General features: G+C 40.1%; 1 protein-coding gene and 1 pseudogene across 2 annotated transcripts; one reads left to right on the top strand and one right to left on the bottom strand.

Annotated features, from left to right (window-relative positions):
• Nucleotides 1-936: 936 nt before the first annotated feature.
• LOC103722027 (periodic tryptophan protein 2-like) lies at nt 937-8,555 on the bottom strand (annotated as a pseudogene). The gene is made up of 5 exons (XR_016396587.1): nt 7,641-8,555; nt 5,016-5,437; nt 4,674-4,901; nt 4,378-4,579; nt 937-3,830 (listed from the first exon to the last, which is right to left on the bottom strand). The product of XR_016396587.1 is annotated as a periodic tryptophan protein 2-like (transcript).
• Nucleotides 8,556-14,330: 5,775 nt separating this feature from the next.
• LOC103722026 (carotenoid cleavage dioxygenase 8 homolog B, chloroplastic-like) lies at nt 14,331-18,377 on the top strand. Its single transcript, XM_008812442.5, has 6 exons — nt 14,331-14,682; nt 15,682-16,425; nt 16,527-16,720; nt 17,593-17,782; nt 17,870-17,972; nt 18,087-18,377. The coding sequence occupies exons 1-6, from the start codon at nt 14,389-14,391 to the stop codon at nt 18,236-18,238; spliced, it is 1,677 nt and encodes a 558-aa protein (XP_008810664.4). The 5' UTR covers nt 14,331-14,388; the 3' UTR covers nt 18,239-18,377.
• Nucleotides 18,378-19,908: the final 1,531 nt, after the last annotated feature.

Raw genomic sequence — 19,908 nt, 5'->3', positions numbered from 1 at the left:
CTATTGACAACAAAGCTGCAATCGAAGATGTGGAAATAATGTGTTGTTTAAGGAGATGTCATTTGCAAAGGGGTAGAAGAAAGTTCCAATTTTTATATGAAGTTTGGTGGAACAGGATCATATCTTTATCCTGCAAGAGTTGCAAATCATTGCACCGTCTTAATCACCTAAAATAAGGCTATAAAACAGAGAGGTAACCGTGGAGCGTTGCCATTGAAGAGGGCAAGGAAACTATTATAATCACCTGAAAAAAGGCTACAAAACATACAGAGAACTGTTTAGCATCGATATCTGATATGGAAATCCTCAGACTCTTCAAAGCATAAGTAATGATATATTATTAGGGGCTCAAAACTCATGATTTCTTGAATCTTTGTGTGGGGCATGCAACGCATTATTCAAACCCCTTCCATTGAAAGGCTTAACAGAGGACTTCTTTCCCTAAGAACAACATCATCCATACTAATGTTTCCCCAAGAAACTTCTTGGATGTAAACATGTTAACCACCTAAACCTTCAAATAGGTGAACCACAACAACCAACAGCCCTAGGAGATTTCTGTATGCAAAGTGTTTCCAATTTCATTATTTTAATGAAATGAGTGTTGGCTTGCAACCCTTTTGCTCAAAAAAAAAAAGTATGCAGGGGAGAATCCTAGCAATCAAGTCATTAGCAAGCATTAGATAATCAAATTAGTCAATAACCCCTAATTATTTAAAATAAACTAACGAAGACTTTATAACCATAGAGCTGATTAACTCTTCAAACTTTGGAATGCAAGGTGGATTGTCCGGCCTCCAATATATCAACAGTGTTTAAGGGAATAACCAAAAATAGAAAAGCACAAGTGGAAAATGGCATGAGGAGGTATATTGGCATTGAGTCAGCTATAAAAGCATCTATGAAAATTTGAAGTTAGAACATTGACCATATGGATTATGAGCAAATAATTGATTGATTAGAGTTAGCGCAATCAAATAGTACAATGCGAAGGATGGCCATAGAACTCCATGAGTTATTAGAATCCTCTCAGAGCTCTAATTGAACCATACTTTGGAGAAATACAGAAAAATGTTATTGATGTAAGGAGAGAATATTTTGCCGAGTAATGAAAAATGTGCTCTCGGACATGAAAAAAAAAGGTCTGGATAATTAAGTAAACCATACTTTGGAGCAATAAAGAAAACTGTTACTGATGTGAAGTGAGAATCTCTTGCAGTGTGATGAAAAATACTCCCTGGGACGGCGGAAAATATCTGGTTAACAAGTAGTCATTCCAAGCCAAATTCTTGCTCAGCGGCGGTCTTGGAAGTCGGCACCAATGGGAACTTGACGCGGGAGAGGGAGACAAACCGCTGGAATCTCGCCGCAGCCGGGGCCTAGCAGTTGAAAGTTGCATGCGGTTCCCGTATTGGCTATTCCATCGCATCACGACGGCCAAGGCATCGCGCCGTATCGCGGATAGCGGATCCGAACGAAAGCGACCCCGGGAGCGTTGGCCAGCCCCGGGATACCGTATGCCGAACAGCATATCTTACGAAGCGCTGCACCCAGTATTCCAAGAAGACAGCAGAAATAAAGCCCAGAGCAAACTTGAACACAAATTTAGATAAAGCCTGCAAGGCGAACCTGGTAGATTAACATGTTTCATACCAAATTATGATACTTGTTCTTGAATTTGCTTCAAGATTCCAATATATCCTATAGCAAAATTCAAAGTTTCACATCTCTGAGGTGATGTATTCTTCAATTGCATGTATTTTCAATCAATACTTCACTTCTGTCGGTTAGCAGAGCTTCTGAAGAGCAGAATTTGCCTAATTACACTGACATAACAAGTTCATTATCTAGATACCATCATTACAACACCAGTCCCTTGTGGCTGTAGAACCGGATATCCGATTATCAGCTATGAACTAGTCTCATGTTGGTGCCCTAGACCCAACAGGGCATCCATCGGCAAGGACATATAGCCTCTGTTATCTCTACAGAGCTAAGGAATATAGAAATTATCTAATAAATCAACATATTTCTAGACATTGGAGATTCTTCATCAATTCAAGGAACACCATATTGCATTCCTATGATTCATGCCAGAGAATCTATAAATTGCTGCTATATATACCAGAATAGCATCTTTAGCCAAACACCTTCAAGATTATTCACTGAGGAGTCATAATTCAATAAGATTTAACTTTGTGATTACTCACCATAAATTGGTGTTCCCCGATCGGTTGGCTGAAAGCCTGCTATGAACTCTATAGTGCAAGTCAACTGCTATCCTGGGTTAAAATAGAAATCCCCGGTAATTTTCATGGCATCTGTATTACCCGGCAAGTCTCTCAATCACAGGAAGGTTGGGCTCCAATATCTTGCACTTTGATTCATCCTGGTTTCTCCACACAAAGATAGACTCTTCCACAACAGATATCACTGACACAGCAAACAAACCACCTGGATGGCATCACTGAGGAAAAATTCCATCTCTGACCCAAAAAAAATGTAATTCCACTTGTCCATAAACAACCAGGTGAATTACCTGCAGTTAAATCTGAACTGTAGAATAACTCGAATCCAATCCACTTCTGGAGCCATCTATCTGCAGAAAGTAGCACAAACTTGGCTTTTCACTTCTTGAATTCAAATCTAAGGCTAGCCCGTCCTCAATACGTTGCTGTGGTCATACATAACATGTTTGGCGCAAGACACTTGAAATCATATGCTGCAGTAACCCACCTACTTTTTAGTAGTCTCACTTTGTGAAAAATTGTATTACAGACATTGTAAAACTTTCAATCCATGATACAAATTACGATTTGTTACCGTTCTCCATTTGTACCTCCTCCAAAAGGATGGAGGCATGCTGAAAGTATGCAGATCAAGGCAACATTTGATACTTCTTCATTTTTGTTGTGTCATAACATCAACCATTGGAGAACTCGAGTAACTTAAAAAAATCATCCTCCCACCAAACTTGATCGATGCTCCTTAATTCTTGGCCAATTTATACAAGAACACTTATCAGTATCAACAAAGTTTTATGTATTCATAAATTTACATCGTATCTTTGGCCCAAAACTTCTATTAGATCTTTATGGCAAGTCCTATTCCTCTTTTTATTTGTGTAGCAGATGCAGACCAGTACAACAGCAAGACTGAAGGCATTACACACTTTCAGTTGATATACGGTAAGTTGCACATTTTTTCCAAGACCTGTTTCTTATTTAGCAATTCACTACTGCACGTTAGATAGCAGGGCAAAACCTTGATACTCATGTCTTATAAACATATCTGGATTTATCAAAATAACCTTCTGAACTTTCATTAATTATAGATACAAATTTGTAGTCCAAGACATGGCACGGGCAAATGCAGAAGTCATCCAAATTACAGCCATCATGATTGTTCTTAGGGACTGGAACCATAAAAAATAAATTGCTTATAAAGATAATAATTTACCTTAATTTTTTCAAACAACGTGCTCATTGCAGCAAGTTACGGTGAATAGTTGTCGATCCCTGTTTTAATTGAATTTGGTACCAGATATTGGTTGGAATCAAATTACCTGGAACCCAGGTTGCTTAGGAAAGGAGAGATTCACTGTTGACCCCAGTCCAACAGTCAGGACTTCTCACATCATGGATCTCATATTACCGGGCCATCTGCTCAGCACACACCAGTACAGATGAATCGGACAGAGAGAATTTCAGCAAACAGCCATGAAAACAGATGGCATGGCATATCAGTCTCAGATCATCGCCGGGATCTCGTAATACCAGCTGATGTGAGTATAGAAGAGGCAGGAGTTGGTCATTAATCCACATGAGCCTCTATTGTAAGAAGGAATAAACACAGTCAGGTTAGTCAACAGGGATTCAATGAGCAGAAATATATTATATGACAGCTCCTTTCTAAGATAACAACAGGTCTAGAAGGCAACTGAAAAAGGAAAATGGTAGGTGGGTGCATGCCTTATTTTTATTTTCAATGGTAAAATTCATGAGCAGGTTTTTTATTCGTCATGCAGAAATCAGCAGATGAATCTACTGGGGCCTAAGTCTTGGGAGGATTACATTGCAAAATTAAATGGTATCACAAAGATTACAAGTCATAAAATTCTGACAAAATAAGCCAATGTTCAAAAAGAATCTTAACAAAACACAATGTAGCTTTGTTTTAACTTAGAATGTGAACAAGCAATCAATCAATAGAGGGAAAAGGGTCTGCCTGAGAAATTTAAAGCATGCAAACCCTAGAAAAATCCATTTTGAATTTATGAAACGACTACCACTAAAGGAAGATATGATCTAACCAAACATTTGCATGGACCGGAAAGTTAGAAATCATGAATAATTTCAATTTCATCAGAAGATGTACCTAAGAGTGGGTCATCATGAACATCCGTCCATCAGATCTTGGTGCCTGAAGATCATAGATAATGGAGTAAATATTCATTGGAATAACATGTATCTGTCAGATCCTGATGCAGTCTTGTGATTGCCTTCTGCAAGGACTTTAGCACTGGAAGCAGACTTCTGGAATTCTGCTGGATGAAATGACCATGAGCCTTACAGAGCTCCTGCAATGTATAATTGTCATTTAGATATGTGCACACAGGTATACCATAATTTGAACAGCTTAACTTTCATATAATATATAGCAGATAATCAAACCTGACTCCACTGAACAATAAATTCCAGATGTGGTCATATTTCTAGAAGATCAGCAAGTGCTTCAATTAACCTCTGCGAATATTTGAAGGGTGTGGACGAAAACACAGTTGGTATGTCTGATGGATTCACAGCAAATATGCATTTTTTAATTAGAGAGTCTTCATTCAGGCGGAGACTGAGCAACAATGCTCTCTGTGGTTGATCCTCAGCAAGAGCCTCATCCACCACCTATATAATCACAAGGATAAGGTATGTTAATCACAGTTATGAGCAAAATAATCAAATGGACAGAACTTAATAGATTAAGTGGAAGCAGGTATCCAAACGGCGACAAATTGGCACCTCAGGTGTAACATCTATGTCAAGGTCTGTGGGGTCAAAAACAAAGGACTCGTCAACAGAATATATAAGAACTCCCTCAGTAGTTGCTGCTGCCCAACATCTTCCTGTTGGTGCAATTTTCAAACATTTTGTACGTACAACAAGCTGCCCATGATTGGGCATCGCTCCAGATAAATCTTGTCCGATATTCCCGCGTGTTTGCTGGTCAAGCCCTTCTTCAACATCACTATTCTCATCATCAAATCAAATCTAATGGACCTGCATCTGTCATCCTCTTAGAGTTCAAAAAATCAAGAACTCCATCCAGGGAGAGATTGCAAGTAACTTGAAATCTCCTAAGCAATACCTGACATATATGTAAACAGCAAAAAGACACATAGCTTACAAAAAATTGTAAAAATTGGTCACTGCAAATCATTATAGAGCATTATTAAAACATTACAAAAATTACTGGATTATTGCTAAAAGAATTTCATATTGGATTAAAGTGGAAAGAATATCATTTCTCCAGGAATTCTAAAAACTAAAAACTATCTCTATATGATTTCCTTAATCAAACCATGCCAAGCTGAACACATAAAGATAGGATAAAGCTTGCAGGTTATAACCAGGATGATGATGATTTAAAGAAAATCATGGTTTGCACGCTAGCTAGCTTCCAAAGTCAATCCTTATAGCTAACTACTGCCAAATCCCATCTATCTGAATTATGGTTACATCAGCTGACTGTGTAATCTAAAAGTAGCTTAAGTATACAAATATCAAACTGCGTCATGAAAGTCTAAAACATATTATGATATGTCTGGAAAGGTCAAACTATATGAAATTGCATGTTTTGTAACAAAATTACATTAACAAGTGCAGACCAAGGATTAAAATCCCAGTATGGTACCTATCCTAGTCTGGTCGTGGGTTGGTATGGTACCTAGGACGGGTTGGGATGGACTAAGATGAACTAAAATGACAACTACGAACAAGAATGAAGAGGAAATAAGAAAAGGAAAAAAAAGTACCCCAAGACCCCAGGTGTAGGGATGCAACCATTTTGGTCCTTCTAGACCAGTACCAACTAGGTTTGTTGTGACATCCCAAACTTTGAGAGAACCAGTGTCTGGCGGCACCGCAGGTATCGTTCTCTCTTGTTAGAACGTATGGTATTACTAGGGCATGCTGGAACCATCGAGAGGTAAATCCTTAAGTAGAACAAAGGACTAGTCCAGAAAAGAAACCATGATTGGTACGAGAGAGAGAGAGAGAGAGAGAGAGAGAGAGAGAGAGAGAGAGGTTCCTAATCAAACTAAACCACAATCAAATTTAGCAATCTTGCAACTAGGGTTGACAGGTACACACTGAAGAAGACCAATATAACATTTCACTATTTTTCATTAGATTTTTTATAAATTTGCTTCATTCCAGCCCACAAACAAGAATGCACCTGATTATAACAAGATTCCATATTGTAAGAAAGAGCAACAACGTGGAGATATATTAAGTGGAAGGGTATATGGTTATGCATAGATTAATTTACAGTTCTACATCATACAGTAGAGCTATATCATGTCTTATATTCTTTAAATTTCATATGCTTTTTGCTAACAAATTATTATTAATCATTGTTTACACTCACTATCATGTTTTAAAATTTGTCTACTATCAAAAAATTGTGATATCAATTTTTCAATAAAACATCTAAAAACATAATCAAATCACTATTAGTAGTTTTATTTGCTTTTGCTTTTCTTTATGTACATTGGATGAAATTTAAAGAGATTTTATCTATCTTCTTGGCTTATTGGGACCCCCTTTTTCCCACAACTTCATCACAAAAATGCTTCATTTTCTGGTGTACATAATTGGCCAAAGACCAAAAAAAATATGAGATTGTGAACTCTGAGACAAACTGCCGAATCAATCAAAAAATATCAGACTAGATCATGGCTACAATAATTTCCAATGCCCCCAACAATAGCCTGTTGCACGGAACTTTTTGTGATTTTTTTTCACATCAAAAACAAAAACAAAGACAGATAACCCGATCAAAAATTGCAATATGAAACCTCTGAATTTGCTGAATATGGCGATAGTCACCAACTTCTTAAAAAAAATGATGAAACAGTACCTATATTTACAAATTTTCAACAGAATTGATATATTAAAATTAAGAAACCTGGATATGTGAGAAAGTTGGAAATATTATAAACGGTAACCAAGTGTTCAACAAGGTCCAACCATGTTGTCATATCCAAAATTAATTATTTCTTATCCTTATATTCCTTAAACCCCATCTTGTCAAGCGGCACACATATCTTCCTAGAAACTATCATTCTAGCTAGCACTCAAATTATCATAATACCAATTTGCCAGCATAAACAGCCTATGCGAGATTGCTCTAGTGATTGAAAATTTTTAATAATTGGTTTGCAGTCAGCACCAGGCACCAAAGAGGTAAACATATAAAATTTAGTATTATACCACCCTGCCAAAAGGATCTTTTCCAGTCAAAAGTATTAAATGGCACTTTTGCCAAAAGGAACTCTGAAGAAGATAAATAAGATCAAAGAAATTATGAATCCTGACCTGGTCTGCAACGTCATACGTGCATATGTATTTGCTCCCCCCTCCAGCTAGAATATAGCTTCCATCAGCCGAATAGCATAAAGTTGTAAATATTTTCCTGGACTTGAAGTATCCGAAATATCCCCTTTGGAATCATCAAAATTTCGGCTTTCCTCCAAATTCCAGGTGAAAATCGCTCCATCTCTTGATACAGTGTACACCTCGCAAACCCTATTGGTGTTCTTCTCGGTACCAAAGAAGGCGCCAACAATGGCTTCCCTGGGCCCTGGAAACAGAAAGGGTTTATTAGAACCCTTCGATCTCTGCAAGCAGAAGAGCCTCGCGGCGAGATCCTAAGACCCGGCGAGGAGGTACTTGGAGTCCGGGCCCAAGTCCAGCGCCGTCACGGCGGCGGCGCAGTCCGGGCGCGTCCGCTCGAGGTGGAAGGGGAAGAACTCCTTCCGGAAGCCCGGGGACCGCCAGATCTGGACGAGCTTGCCGAGGCCGACGGCGATAAGGACGCCGTCGGGGCTGAAGCGGAGGGCTCTGACGAGCCTCTTGAAGGTCATCCGGTGGAGGACGGGGCGGCGGCGGAGGTTGACGAAGAGGGCGCGTGCGGCGTCGTCCGTCCGCAGAGACGGCGATGCGGGCGATGTTGGAGGAGGCCTCGAAGGGGAGCGTTATGGTTTGGGACTTGGCAAGGTCGGTGGCGGCGACGCGGTTGCCGACAGGGGAGTAGAGGACTGTGTTCTCCGCAACCACGGCGTTGCCACCGCGGCACGGGGCGCCGAGGAGGTTCTGGAAGCGGAGATTCATGGCGGAAAAGGTATCCCCCCTACTAGGGCTTCTATGGCTTCTGGGGCAGAGGGAAGAGAGAGGGAGACAGGAGCAAAGGCTCAAACCCTAGCTATTGATCGATGGGCGCTTAAACCCTAGAACGGAAGGGGAAGAGGCCGCGGGGAATTTGGGCCGAAGCGGCTGGGGCGGTGTTGAAGATGGGCGGTCGGACCGGGTCGGTTAGGCCGGGGCTGGACCGGACTTACTGGGGTCTTCAGACCCGACCCGTTAAAACGCTGAAGATACGGGTAAGCGGATCCTGTGACAGCCAATACTGATATTTATGTTTGGGTCTGGATTCGAAGTTGATGAGTTCGGACCTTAAGCAGATCCGAGTGTCCCATCTGAGGACATCATCAGGCCCAAATTCTAACCAATCAATGAAAATTAAAAATCATGATAAAAAGGATTTGATTACACAAAAACATGCTATGTTAATTAACTACACAAAGTTTGATTGCATGCGTTTCTTCTTAAAAATAGTTTGATTGAACGCATATAACTAATTGATGACAAAATAATATGGTAACCAAAAGGCTGAATTTAAATAAAAGTCCAATTTAAAGTAGTAGTGTTAGTATATCAAGAATTTAAATCATAGAGTGAAGAAGAAACTAGAAGTTAAGAGAGAGAGAGAGAGAGAGAGAATATATCAAGCTTGGAATTACCTGCCATGATGCATTTTTTTGGTTTTGAAGTCTGACACATGTATTCTTTTGAACTCTTTTATTCTTCTTTCATTCCCTCAAAGTGATTCGGAATACACGAAGTCTTTTCTTAAGAAGCAGTAAAGACCACAAATTCATTATATCATAAAAAATGCAAAAAAATCATATAAAGGGCTAGAATTTCTATTTGAACAAGAAGTAATCAAGGGTGAAAAAGTGTGTTCGCAGAGAGAGAGAGAGAGAGAGAGCGCAAACCTAAACATAAAAAAGTACTGATGATATAAAGTCACGAAAGATAAAATACTTAGTTGTTGGAAGAAAATCATTAATATAAAAACTAGCAGTGCCTGCTTCATATCATTTGAAAGCTAATTAAAAATAAAAATTGTCTAGAGGCCTAAGAGACCAGGCAATGCAAGGCAACTTTGGATATTTTCCGATCACTCTCTGAATGGTTTTAGGCTATCAGTATTTGAACCCTTGCTGCAAGCTGAATGATCTATTCACACAATTTTGCCCTTTTCAAGTCTTTCACATAGACTGCTTGACAACTACCCTTTTTACCAAACCAAGCCTTTGCTTCGCAAAATCACAAAAATCATCAACCTGTTAATCTATTTGCAATACACTATAATTTTTTAGGTAACCTAAGTATGACACAATTATTAATTTTCCAATACACTATAAGAATCCTCCAAAAGATCCAAATCCTAGTACACAAATATTAGTAACGTGATTCAATTGCATCTTTAAGCAGCACATCATTTTCCCTTCTTTAGCATCCTATTGCCTTTGCTTCTCTTTCAATATTAGGCTAATGCTGCAGCTCCAAAAAGCATAGAACAAGCTTATTACTATCTATTTGCGAGACTTTGTTAATACTAATTTAATATTCATTGTTAAAAACAAATCAAATAAGGTTGATGACATGGCATCTTGGCCAAACTTGCCATAATAGAAAGGATTATGGATCATCCACTCTTTATTCTCCATATTGCATCTACCTAGGATCAACTTTATATATATCGGTTTGATACTTGCCTACTAAAGGCTAGATGTAACACTAGTGATGGGAGCAATGCAACTTCCTTGACTTACTAATAACAAACGAAGAAATTATGGATTGCCCACTCCTAACCGCATCTCTCGGAATGTGATGCTTAAATAAAGTATTTTTGTGACCTTAAATAAAAAAAATGCTTCATAGAAAACAAAATATATATATTAATAATATTTTATAAAATTGTTTGCAAAAAAAAAAAATTAAAATCTAACTCTGATTTCTTTTTCTTTATGAGAGGAATTTTTAAAAAGCAAAAGCAACAACAATTATTCTTTTAGTTCGGAAAGTATATATTAGCCATAGTTCAAATTTAAAACATAGGCTCGTATTTAAAGGACAACAATATCACCAAAAAAAAAAAAAAAAGGTGAGAGTATCTAGCAAGAGAACAATCACTAATCCACCATGAAGTGCGAAATTGAAACATATCAAGGTCATGGGTCCCAACTGTCAACCGGTCAACATCTTAGCTGAACACCCATTCGTACATGCGCAGCCCCTCATTGACTTCCACAATCCCTAAAATGAGAAAAAATGTCATGGGTTCTACGCTGGGTATAAATTGTACCTCTTGCAAAATAATAATTTATCTTCTTTCACGACATTAACCATCCAATCGCACTGTAGCAGCTTCCAGATCTATGAAGACAAATAAAGAAAAAAAAAAATGGAGTGCTTTGAGAATCATGCCATATGCGATCCAACAATCGATATTGCGAAACAGAATCGATCATTATTTCATGCAAAAGATACGACTCGAACCCTTCTATTCTCCACACTACACTCCAAGATCTTTCTTGCACATTGCACTCACAATAATAAATGGCTAGTTTTGACGTTTGGCAGCTCGAACAGGAGTCTTTAGGTATGCAATCATCTCTCTTTGAAACTAACATGGTGGTGAAGTTCAAATCGAGGTTCGAAAGATGTACAAAGTGATTGTAATCGCCGGGTCTCGTGGCTATGAATGCCTTGGTCCAAAGTCTGAAAGGCACTTGGATACGTTTTCTACTCACTGAGAATCTTGACCTCCCACTAATCAAACGAAACTAAATGCTGCGAATAGGTTCGCAACTTCCGGGTGTCCCCCTCGGCACCCTACAAAGCAATCAAACACCTGGCGCATCCGGACCAGATCCGTAGAAACTCAGCTGCTCCAGTAATTGGGAATAGAATCCCAAAGAACCATTATGAGTATTATACATATATATTTTTTTAAAAAAAAAGTTTACAGAAACTATTAATAAAATATTTGCAAAAAAAATACAAAAGAACAATATTTTTTTTACAAAAGATAATAGTCTGTGAACATGTTAAGCTATTCGATAAGCTGAATAAATAATTTAAATATCTTCAAAGAATCATTACAAGTCGTGACCAACAACATGAATCTTTTGTCCTTAAATTTCACTCAATTCGATTCCTACATGCAGCGTATAATTCGTGATTTCCGATTCTATGAGAGGTAATGATCAAGAAAAGTTGATTCCAGCTCTGTTCATGTTAGAATTATAACAACCAGGAATTTGACCGTTGGGTGATTCATGAGTTGAATCGGTAGCTTGCAATGAGCTAATTCGCAGTATCTAAAGGAAGACATGCGACAGTGGCGTGCGACAAAAATGAGTGGATCCATTTGCTTGTCGGGGCTGGAAGTGGCCACATTTGGAAAAAAATAATCGCTTGATCGGTGGATCCATCCGGTGGTTGGTTGGGATTGAAAATGGTGGTTTAACTATAGCCAAAAAAAGAAAGAAAGGAAAAAAAAAAAAAGGCAGGAGCCTGGCCTTGTCTGCCACAAAAAAAAAATGGCAGCTCTGGGTTTTCTACTTGGTGATTGCACTTCACTTATGAGTGGTTGGGGCCCAAAGCGACGACCCCCTACCACTTCACTTATCAAATATTCTCCTGGCGGGGCGGGGGTCTAATGGAGACTGTTACGCGGAGGTGGGCTTGTCCCTTCTTTCCCCCTACCCCTTTTTTTCAGCAAAAAAAAAAGCGACGAACCCCGGGACGGAGTAATTAGTTTTATCATGGTAGTAGTGGGGCATTTCGTGATCATGCCTTGTGGAGTGGGCATACCATGCTTTGGAAACTTTGGGAAGTTCCATGATCTTTCCTCATTTGGTAACGTGAACCGAGGGGCGTGAAGCTTGGAACCATGTCCGCTTGGTGATCGAGGCTCGTCATGGAAGGATGTTGCCAATGATGCATACGCCCATCTTATGATTGTGGGTAGCTTTAAATAGTCACCTAAAGCAGAGGCCAACAAACAACATATAAAAGATACAAACATGTCGGATACGTTGACATTTGAGAGGTGGATGTTAACTTGTACAAAGATTACAATTTCAGCAGTTGTTTGTATTGATGATAGAAATTGGTTGTTTGTAATTTGCATTTTATAGTACAGTTGAACGGTTTCCATTAGTAAAAATGGGATAGGTACTATTGATCGTCGTTGCTTATTACAAAATATAGTCCACGATTGCATACGAAAAACAATACTCGCACACCATCTTTTTCCTACAACCTCGTCATACACCGCTCAACTAAATTTTTTATAGAGGAAACTAAGCTTACATTGTCTCAATGCTTCCATTTAGATTGTAAAATCGGAATCAGAATTAGAATAAGTTGGAATGAGCATAATCATATTTTTGACATATTTGGTTCGTAACTGAAATGAAAATCGGAATCGAAATAGAATTTGAATACCAAAAAGGAAGATACTGGCTTCTTCTGCACAACCTCATTCATTAAGTTTTGGTATATCCTTCTAAATTCCAACAACATGCGTAACATGAGGTGAGCTAAACATTCTTACATTACGAACATTCGGGTTGCGATCTTTGTGGCATTTCCAAGGTTCGAGATATCATAAAATGAATATAAGTTTGACGCTTGGTGTCCACTAGAAAACAAGTCATTTTCCAAAGGGCGGCAACTATGAATTATGACTTTAAATAGATTAAACTAATGGACATGGCGTGCAGCACCATTATTGCAGACGGTCCTAGCCCCACCCGACCCACTTTGGGCGGTAAAGAATCTAAGTAAGATTTCCTTTCGCCACTCAGTTTAACCCCTCTCTGTGACGCGCTTTGATTTGAAACATCTCACTTGTCTATCACCGTACCGCCACCATCAAACCAAATAGTGTAATTAAATTAGGCATAAACCTACTTTGTGCTAGCAACTGCTTTTGAAATTTATATAAATACTTCAAAGATTAAGATGCTTGATACTTATATTTTTGTAAGGAAGCCATAAAGGTCACTCTAACAATAATATTTCAAAATTGTAGAACATCGGTTTTCAAATCCTTGGCCTCATCGATCTTATAGGTGCATGATATGCTAATCGCTTGGGCAAGCCTAGATTCGCAAGGTTGTTGCGCGATGCGACCTGCAAAGAACATCGTATAGATATATTAGTAATATATGTATACCACATTTATAAAATATCTTCATATTTAAGCCTAAGTAGTTTTGTTATCGATTTGCGCCTGACTAAATAATATATGTCGGTTACCTTTTTTTTTTCCAAAAAATGTTAGATAGTGAGGAATAGGATCAGTTCTTATAAGGGTTTTGTCAGGGCACCATGTATATGGCTGATGCTAGCTAGAACATGCATGATATCTCCATATTGTAGTAGGCAAATGCTCGTCTACAATGACTTTAAGATTACAGGTATATTATATTTTGAAAGATCACAAAATTTATAAGCAAGGTGCTTTACAAGAGATTAAGATACCATCGTTAGCTATTTTTTGCGTTACTTGTTAAAGATGCATGCATGGCATCCACATGCCTAAGTTGATATCTAATCTAAGCACCCTAGACCTATCCCACCTCTTGTCATGGCCCTTTTTGTCAACGAAATCATAAATATCAGTTGACATCGGTGTCCACATTACAGGTGCCCTAAGGCGATAATGTTAATGAAGATTTTGATAACAATATACGGCACCATCTATTAGAAAATTCTATAAGCTGAATCTTCTACGTGTAATTCTGATTTGGTTTAGGGCATGTAATCTTCGAACAGTGTTGGTTCAATAACTACAGTTGGCACTTCACCAACCATTTTTGTAAAGCGATCTCGTCCTCTGGCAAACGAGAATACTAAAGAAGATCCCCCCACGAGGGCCGAGAAGCTATATATATTCCCAAACACCTAGTTCAAACGCATACATGATCCTTGTACTCTCTCTTCTACATCCCTTTTGGTGCCCCAAGTCTCCATGGCTTCTATTTTGTTCTCTCCTGCTTTTCAAGCCACTGCTATCTTCCCTTCCACCTGGTCTGAGCTGAACAGGTCCGGTCCACCAAGACTCAGTTCGATCCTTCCGAGGGGCCGACCTCAAGAACTAGAGTCCCTCAAGGTGAGTGTCGAAGCCGAGCCACGAGTCACTGCCCCACTGCAGTTGGTCGAGACCGAACGTTGTGTCGATGGGAAGCTCGCGGCGTGGACCAGCATCCGGCAAGAGCGGTGGGAGGGGGAGCTGGTTGTCGAGGGAGAGATCCCACTTTGGCTGGTAAGATGCATAACATGATCCTCTTCAATCATCTCTGTATATGATTCTGCAACTAGATAATAATTTTGTTCATTTTAATGCAACTTGTAGTGAGTTGGAGAAATAGTTGACACCTACGTTTGGAGTTTCTAGCTTTAAAAATTGTGGGATAAAAGGACAAAATTACATACCTATCATTTCTAGTTTAGAGGCAGACACACCTTCAAGACATCCATCAGATACCTTCTTCGTGACCGTGACACGAACCTTTCCCTAGTTTGACATCATCTCCCTCTGAAGGGCCACCGAATGAGAGAAGATCGAGGATGGGTACGCCAACTTATGTTGACCAACCAAAAAATAACGGTGTCTTTGACATTAAGTATTGAAGGAGGAAACTGAATTATAATGAAGCATGTAACATCTAAATCCCTTTGTTGCTAAGATGTATTTATCTTTGAATGGTGTTAATGTCACCTTGAGATGATTTAAAATCCTTCTCGATCCACAGATAATCCTTACTCCAAGCCAAAAGCTAGCATAAGTCGGAGCTAAACCATCTAGCTTGGCTTCTCTTAGTACATAATTTAGCTAGGTAAAGATCAGAAAAAAAAAGGGACAACACCATAGTCCTAACCGTCCAGGCAATGAACTCATTCGGCGGTTCATAGTTCACACTTTTGCACGAAGACATGAACTAAAAAGATGACAAAGTGCCGCACCCCATCCATAATGCCCAAATTATGGAAAGCTCCACAATTTCTTTCTTTTGTGTTGCCGGACCTGAGGTGGAATCAAACCGAGGTCATTTTCCAATCCGTTTCAAGGAGATACCACCAACGATGACCTGTGACGACACACCTTTCCAGCTCGTACGAATCACAGAGAGACCCCTGAAACGTGGTCGGAATTTAGCAAAATCATAGGAATCTTCGTTAAAATTATGTCTTATCTGCAAAGCTAATCCATGAAATTAATTACGATTTCTTAGCCCATCCAATTTGGCACCATGTCATGCAGAACGGTACGTACCTAAGGAACGGGCCCGGACTCTGGAACATAGGGGACTACAACTTCCGCCACCTCTTCGATGGCTATGCCACTATTGTCCGCCTCCACTTCGAGAACGGCAGGCTCTTCTTCGGCCACCGCCAAATCGAGTCGGAGGCATACAAAGCCGCCATGAAGAACAAGCGCATATGCTACCGCGAATTCTCCGAAGCCCCGAGACCCGACAGCTTCCTCGCCTACGTCGGCGAGCTCGCCAGCTTCTTCTCCGGCGCGTCCCTCACCGACAACGCGAACACCGGCGTCGTCGAGCTCGGGGACGGCCGGGTCGTCTGCCTCACCGAGACCATCAAAGGCTCCATCCAGATCAATCCCCACACGCTGGAGACCGTCGGGAAGTTCGAGTACACCGACAACTTGGGCGGGCTGATCCACTCGGCGCATCCCATCGTGACCGAGACGGAGTTCTTGACGCTGTTGCCTGACCTCGTGAGGCCGGGGTACACGGCGGTGAGGATGGAGCCGGGGACCAACGAGCGGAAGGTGATCGGTAGGGTGAATTGCCGGGGAGGCCCGGCGCCCGGTTGGGTGCACTCTTTTCCGGTGACCGAGCACTATGTGGTGGTGCCGGAGATGCCACTGAGGTACTGCGCCCAAAATCTTTTCAGGGCCGAGCCCACTCCACTGGAGAAGTTCGAGTGGCACCCAGAGTCCGGAAGCTACGTGCATGTCATGTGTAAAGCTAGTGGAAAGATTGTAAGCACTTCTGACTCCTTAAATTTTGTTAACTTGGATTGCCGGACACCACAAGTCCAGTTTAATGTTAATTAAATGATTTGATTTGATATATGTTCTAGGTGGCAAGCGTGGAGGTGCCACCCTTTGTTACGTTCCATTTCATCAATGCATATGAGGAGAAGGATGAGAATGGTAGGGCCACTTCCATCATCGCCGACTGCTGCGAGCACAACGCCGACACCACGATTCTCGCCAAGCTTCGCCTCCAGAATCTGAGGTCATTCGCTGGCCAAGACGTGCTGCCGGATGCTAGGTATATTCTCTCACGATTATGTCGTCACCTTTTCTAGATAAATAGCTACAGCATTCGAGAATGGCTAGTTAGCCATCCGGCCTCTTACTTTTTCATATATATATCATTTGTTTGGTGGTAAGAAGGAAGAGGATACGTGTGAAGGTATATTAGTCATGGTTTACTAATAGTTCCATGTCTTAGACCAAGAACGATGCTAAAATAACATATAATCCTCACAAAAATTCTGAGTGAGTGTTTCAGAAAACTACTTATAATAGAGGAAGCCAAACCAGCTGCAAAGACATTTTAATATAGCTCTTAGGTTGTTATATATAATGCAGTTATATAATAATTCCAGTTCATTAAAAATTATCACAATAGAGTGTAAAAGAGACATTTTAATATCAGTACTTCTTCAGAAATAAACAGAAGGAATAACCACATATATAATAAATGAATTTTGCTCAAGAAATAACTATTGCAGCATGATTTTCAATCATTTTTCTCAAAAATATAACAAACAAATTTTCTCCAATATCACAATAATTTTATTATGACAAGAATTCATTTCTCCCTACATCATGTGGGCGAGAATTAGAAAACATCAAGCTGCAAGCACTCATGGTCCATGATATTTTGGTATATATAAAACACTTAGAACGTCATGATCCATTGAAACATTGAATTTTGCTGCACAACCCCTCATGACACACATCGCTCTATGGTCAAGCATATGCGACGACAACCGAGTAAACCACTTAATGATTAGTGGTCACTAGAACAGCTATTGCTTACTTCAGAAAGCATAGTCATAAGAAAAAGAAATAAAAGGTCATTATCTTTCTTTATAATAAGGTTTATGTAAAGATATACTGTTAATGGCATAACAGGGTGGGCCGTTTTCGGATACCTTTGGATGGGAGCCCAGAAGGGGAGCTGGAGGCAGCACTGGACCCAGAGGAGCACGGGAGGGGGATGGACATGTGCAGCATCAATCAGGCTCATCTGGGCCAGAAGTATAGATACGCCTATGCCTGTGGGGCCCAGAGGCCGTGCAACTTCCCCAACACTCTCACAAAGGTTCACTTCATATTCTGCGGCCCAGTTAAACAATTTGTCGTGCATGGTTCTGCGGCTAATCTTAGCTGATTCTGGGTGCAATTTTAGATCGATTTGGTGAAGAAGAAGGCTAAGAACTGGCACGATGAGGGTGGAGTGCCTTCAGAGCCCTTTTTTGTAGCCAGACCTGGGGCTACTGAGGAGGATGATGGTGAGTTAAATGTTACCTATGTAGTTGTTATAGTTGTTCCTTGGCCTATTAGCAGCTAATTCAAGGGGCTTTTGGAAAAAAGCCAGAATGAACAAGGTTTTGATCAATTCACAGGTGTGGTGATATCAATGGTCAGTGATAAAAATGGTGGAGGTTATGCACTGGTACTCGATGGGTCCACCTACGAGGAAATCGCACGTGCCAAGTTCCCATATGGACTTCCTTATGGGCTGCATGGGTGCTGGATTCCAAAGAAGGCTTCATAATGTGGTGTCACTAAAGCATGCATCTGTGGAGACTATGGTTCGTGGGGGGTGTTAGCCTTGTAATTAAGCTCCAATAACATGGAAATAGGAATTAACTAAATGTATTGTATTGTGGGCCTTCCACTCATGTGCACTACTTCGTGACGGTCACCTTTATGGAGATTTTTTTTCTTTTTGAACACTGATTATTATAGAAGTTAATATAGGGGTTAGTTGTTTCGATGTGCAACATGTGTAATTTTAATGAAGGAGAAAGTATTGTTTATGGCACCATAGATAAATCGCGTTAAAATATTTGCAATCAGTTTTTCCTTATGTTATAAAAGAAAAAAATCCCTTTTCTTGTTAAGTAGTTTGATAATACTAGAGAAAAGTGTTTACTCAAACAAAGTAAATTATTAATATTTGTTCAGTTAATCAAACTGCATGGGATAGTTTAAACAGGCGATGCTTTCTAGAGCATAGTCACATTTACTCTCTCACCAGTCTTAAGTTTTTCAGAGGACTTCCTTTTTTCAGTTATTAACCAGTTCTTCAAAGATTAATTGCTGTACATCCATCAAATTCCTCCAGAGACTAGCTTCTGAAAAGACATGCATGAGGAAACTATATCATACAAAAGTGGAGATCATTTTACCCCCCTCCAGTTAGGACCTTCTGCAGCCCAGAAGAAAATCCCCATGGTTTGGTTGCATGGTGCATGAATCATTGGCTACGTCACTGGTGCAGCTGCCAGCCTTCATTAGATACAGAACAACGTGCATTGTATATGATACTCGATCTTACTCTTTATACCATGACTGCCCTTTTGGGTTTTTTTACCTTATTATCTATTTGCCGAAGAGGTTCATTCCCCTCACTCAGGGAACGAGAAAGGAAGGAGGACCCTTGATTTGAGCCCGATTCCAAACGAGCAAAATTTGATGAGGCAACAACAACTCCATCTAATCCAGTTGCTCCAGAACTCATCCCAGAGGCCGCTCCAGAACTCGTCCCTGAGCCTGAGGCTGCCCATGGCGAAGAACTGGAGACGGTCGCTTCGCCAGACTTTGACGCCCTCGATAAAATGAGGGAGGGACCCACAAGCAGACTGTCCTTTGGCATATTAAAACTTACTGTTCCGAAGTATTGGCTTGTAGAAGATTGAGTGCCAAAGGAAGCCAAGTCCAATGGGGGTTAAAACAAACAAGCTGATTCTATGGTTAAGGTAAAAACTACATCATAGCTCCTAAATAACATGATAAGAGAGAAAAATTATGTATCCATACTCGCAACCCAAGGATTCCAATCAGAAATGGCAGAAAATTTTGTGAAAGACCTCCTTAGTCTCAATAAATAGCGTTCCATTGACCATCTTCCAACTCAAAAAAATTCTCGAAATTTTCTCAAATCACTCACTACAAGATGCCTCGACCCTTCTTCATACAGATAGACTCGCCGTTGTAGCCCTCCTACCATGAGATGGATCGGACATTTATATTTTCCTTGCCGATCCACTTGAGTGGGAACTTTCAAACTGCTTGGTTATGATAGAAATTCAATAAAAGAACTTTGCATTTCTGAATGAAGCATTTCTACCAGTTACCGCGTATCATTGTTCTATTTGGAGAATAGTAATTATGCTTACAAATATCCAACAAGACCCTGTCATGAGAGTATCAGTGGATGCT

Source organism: Phoenix dactylifera, chromosome 9 (assembly GCF_051530095.1).
Source record: "Phoenix dactylifera cultivar Ajwa chromosome 9, Ajwa_hap1_PhDact_Kaust_v1.1, whole genome shotgun sequence".
NCBI lineage: Eukaryota > Viridiplantae > Streptophyta > Magnoliopsida > Arecales > Arecaceae > Phoenix > Phoenix dactylifera.
Note: the sequence above shows the minus strand (reverse complement) of the source record. Positions and strands in the feature narration are given on the sequence as shown.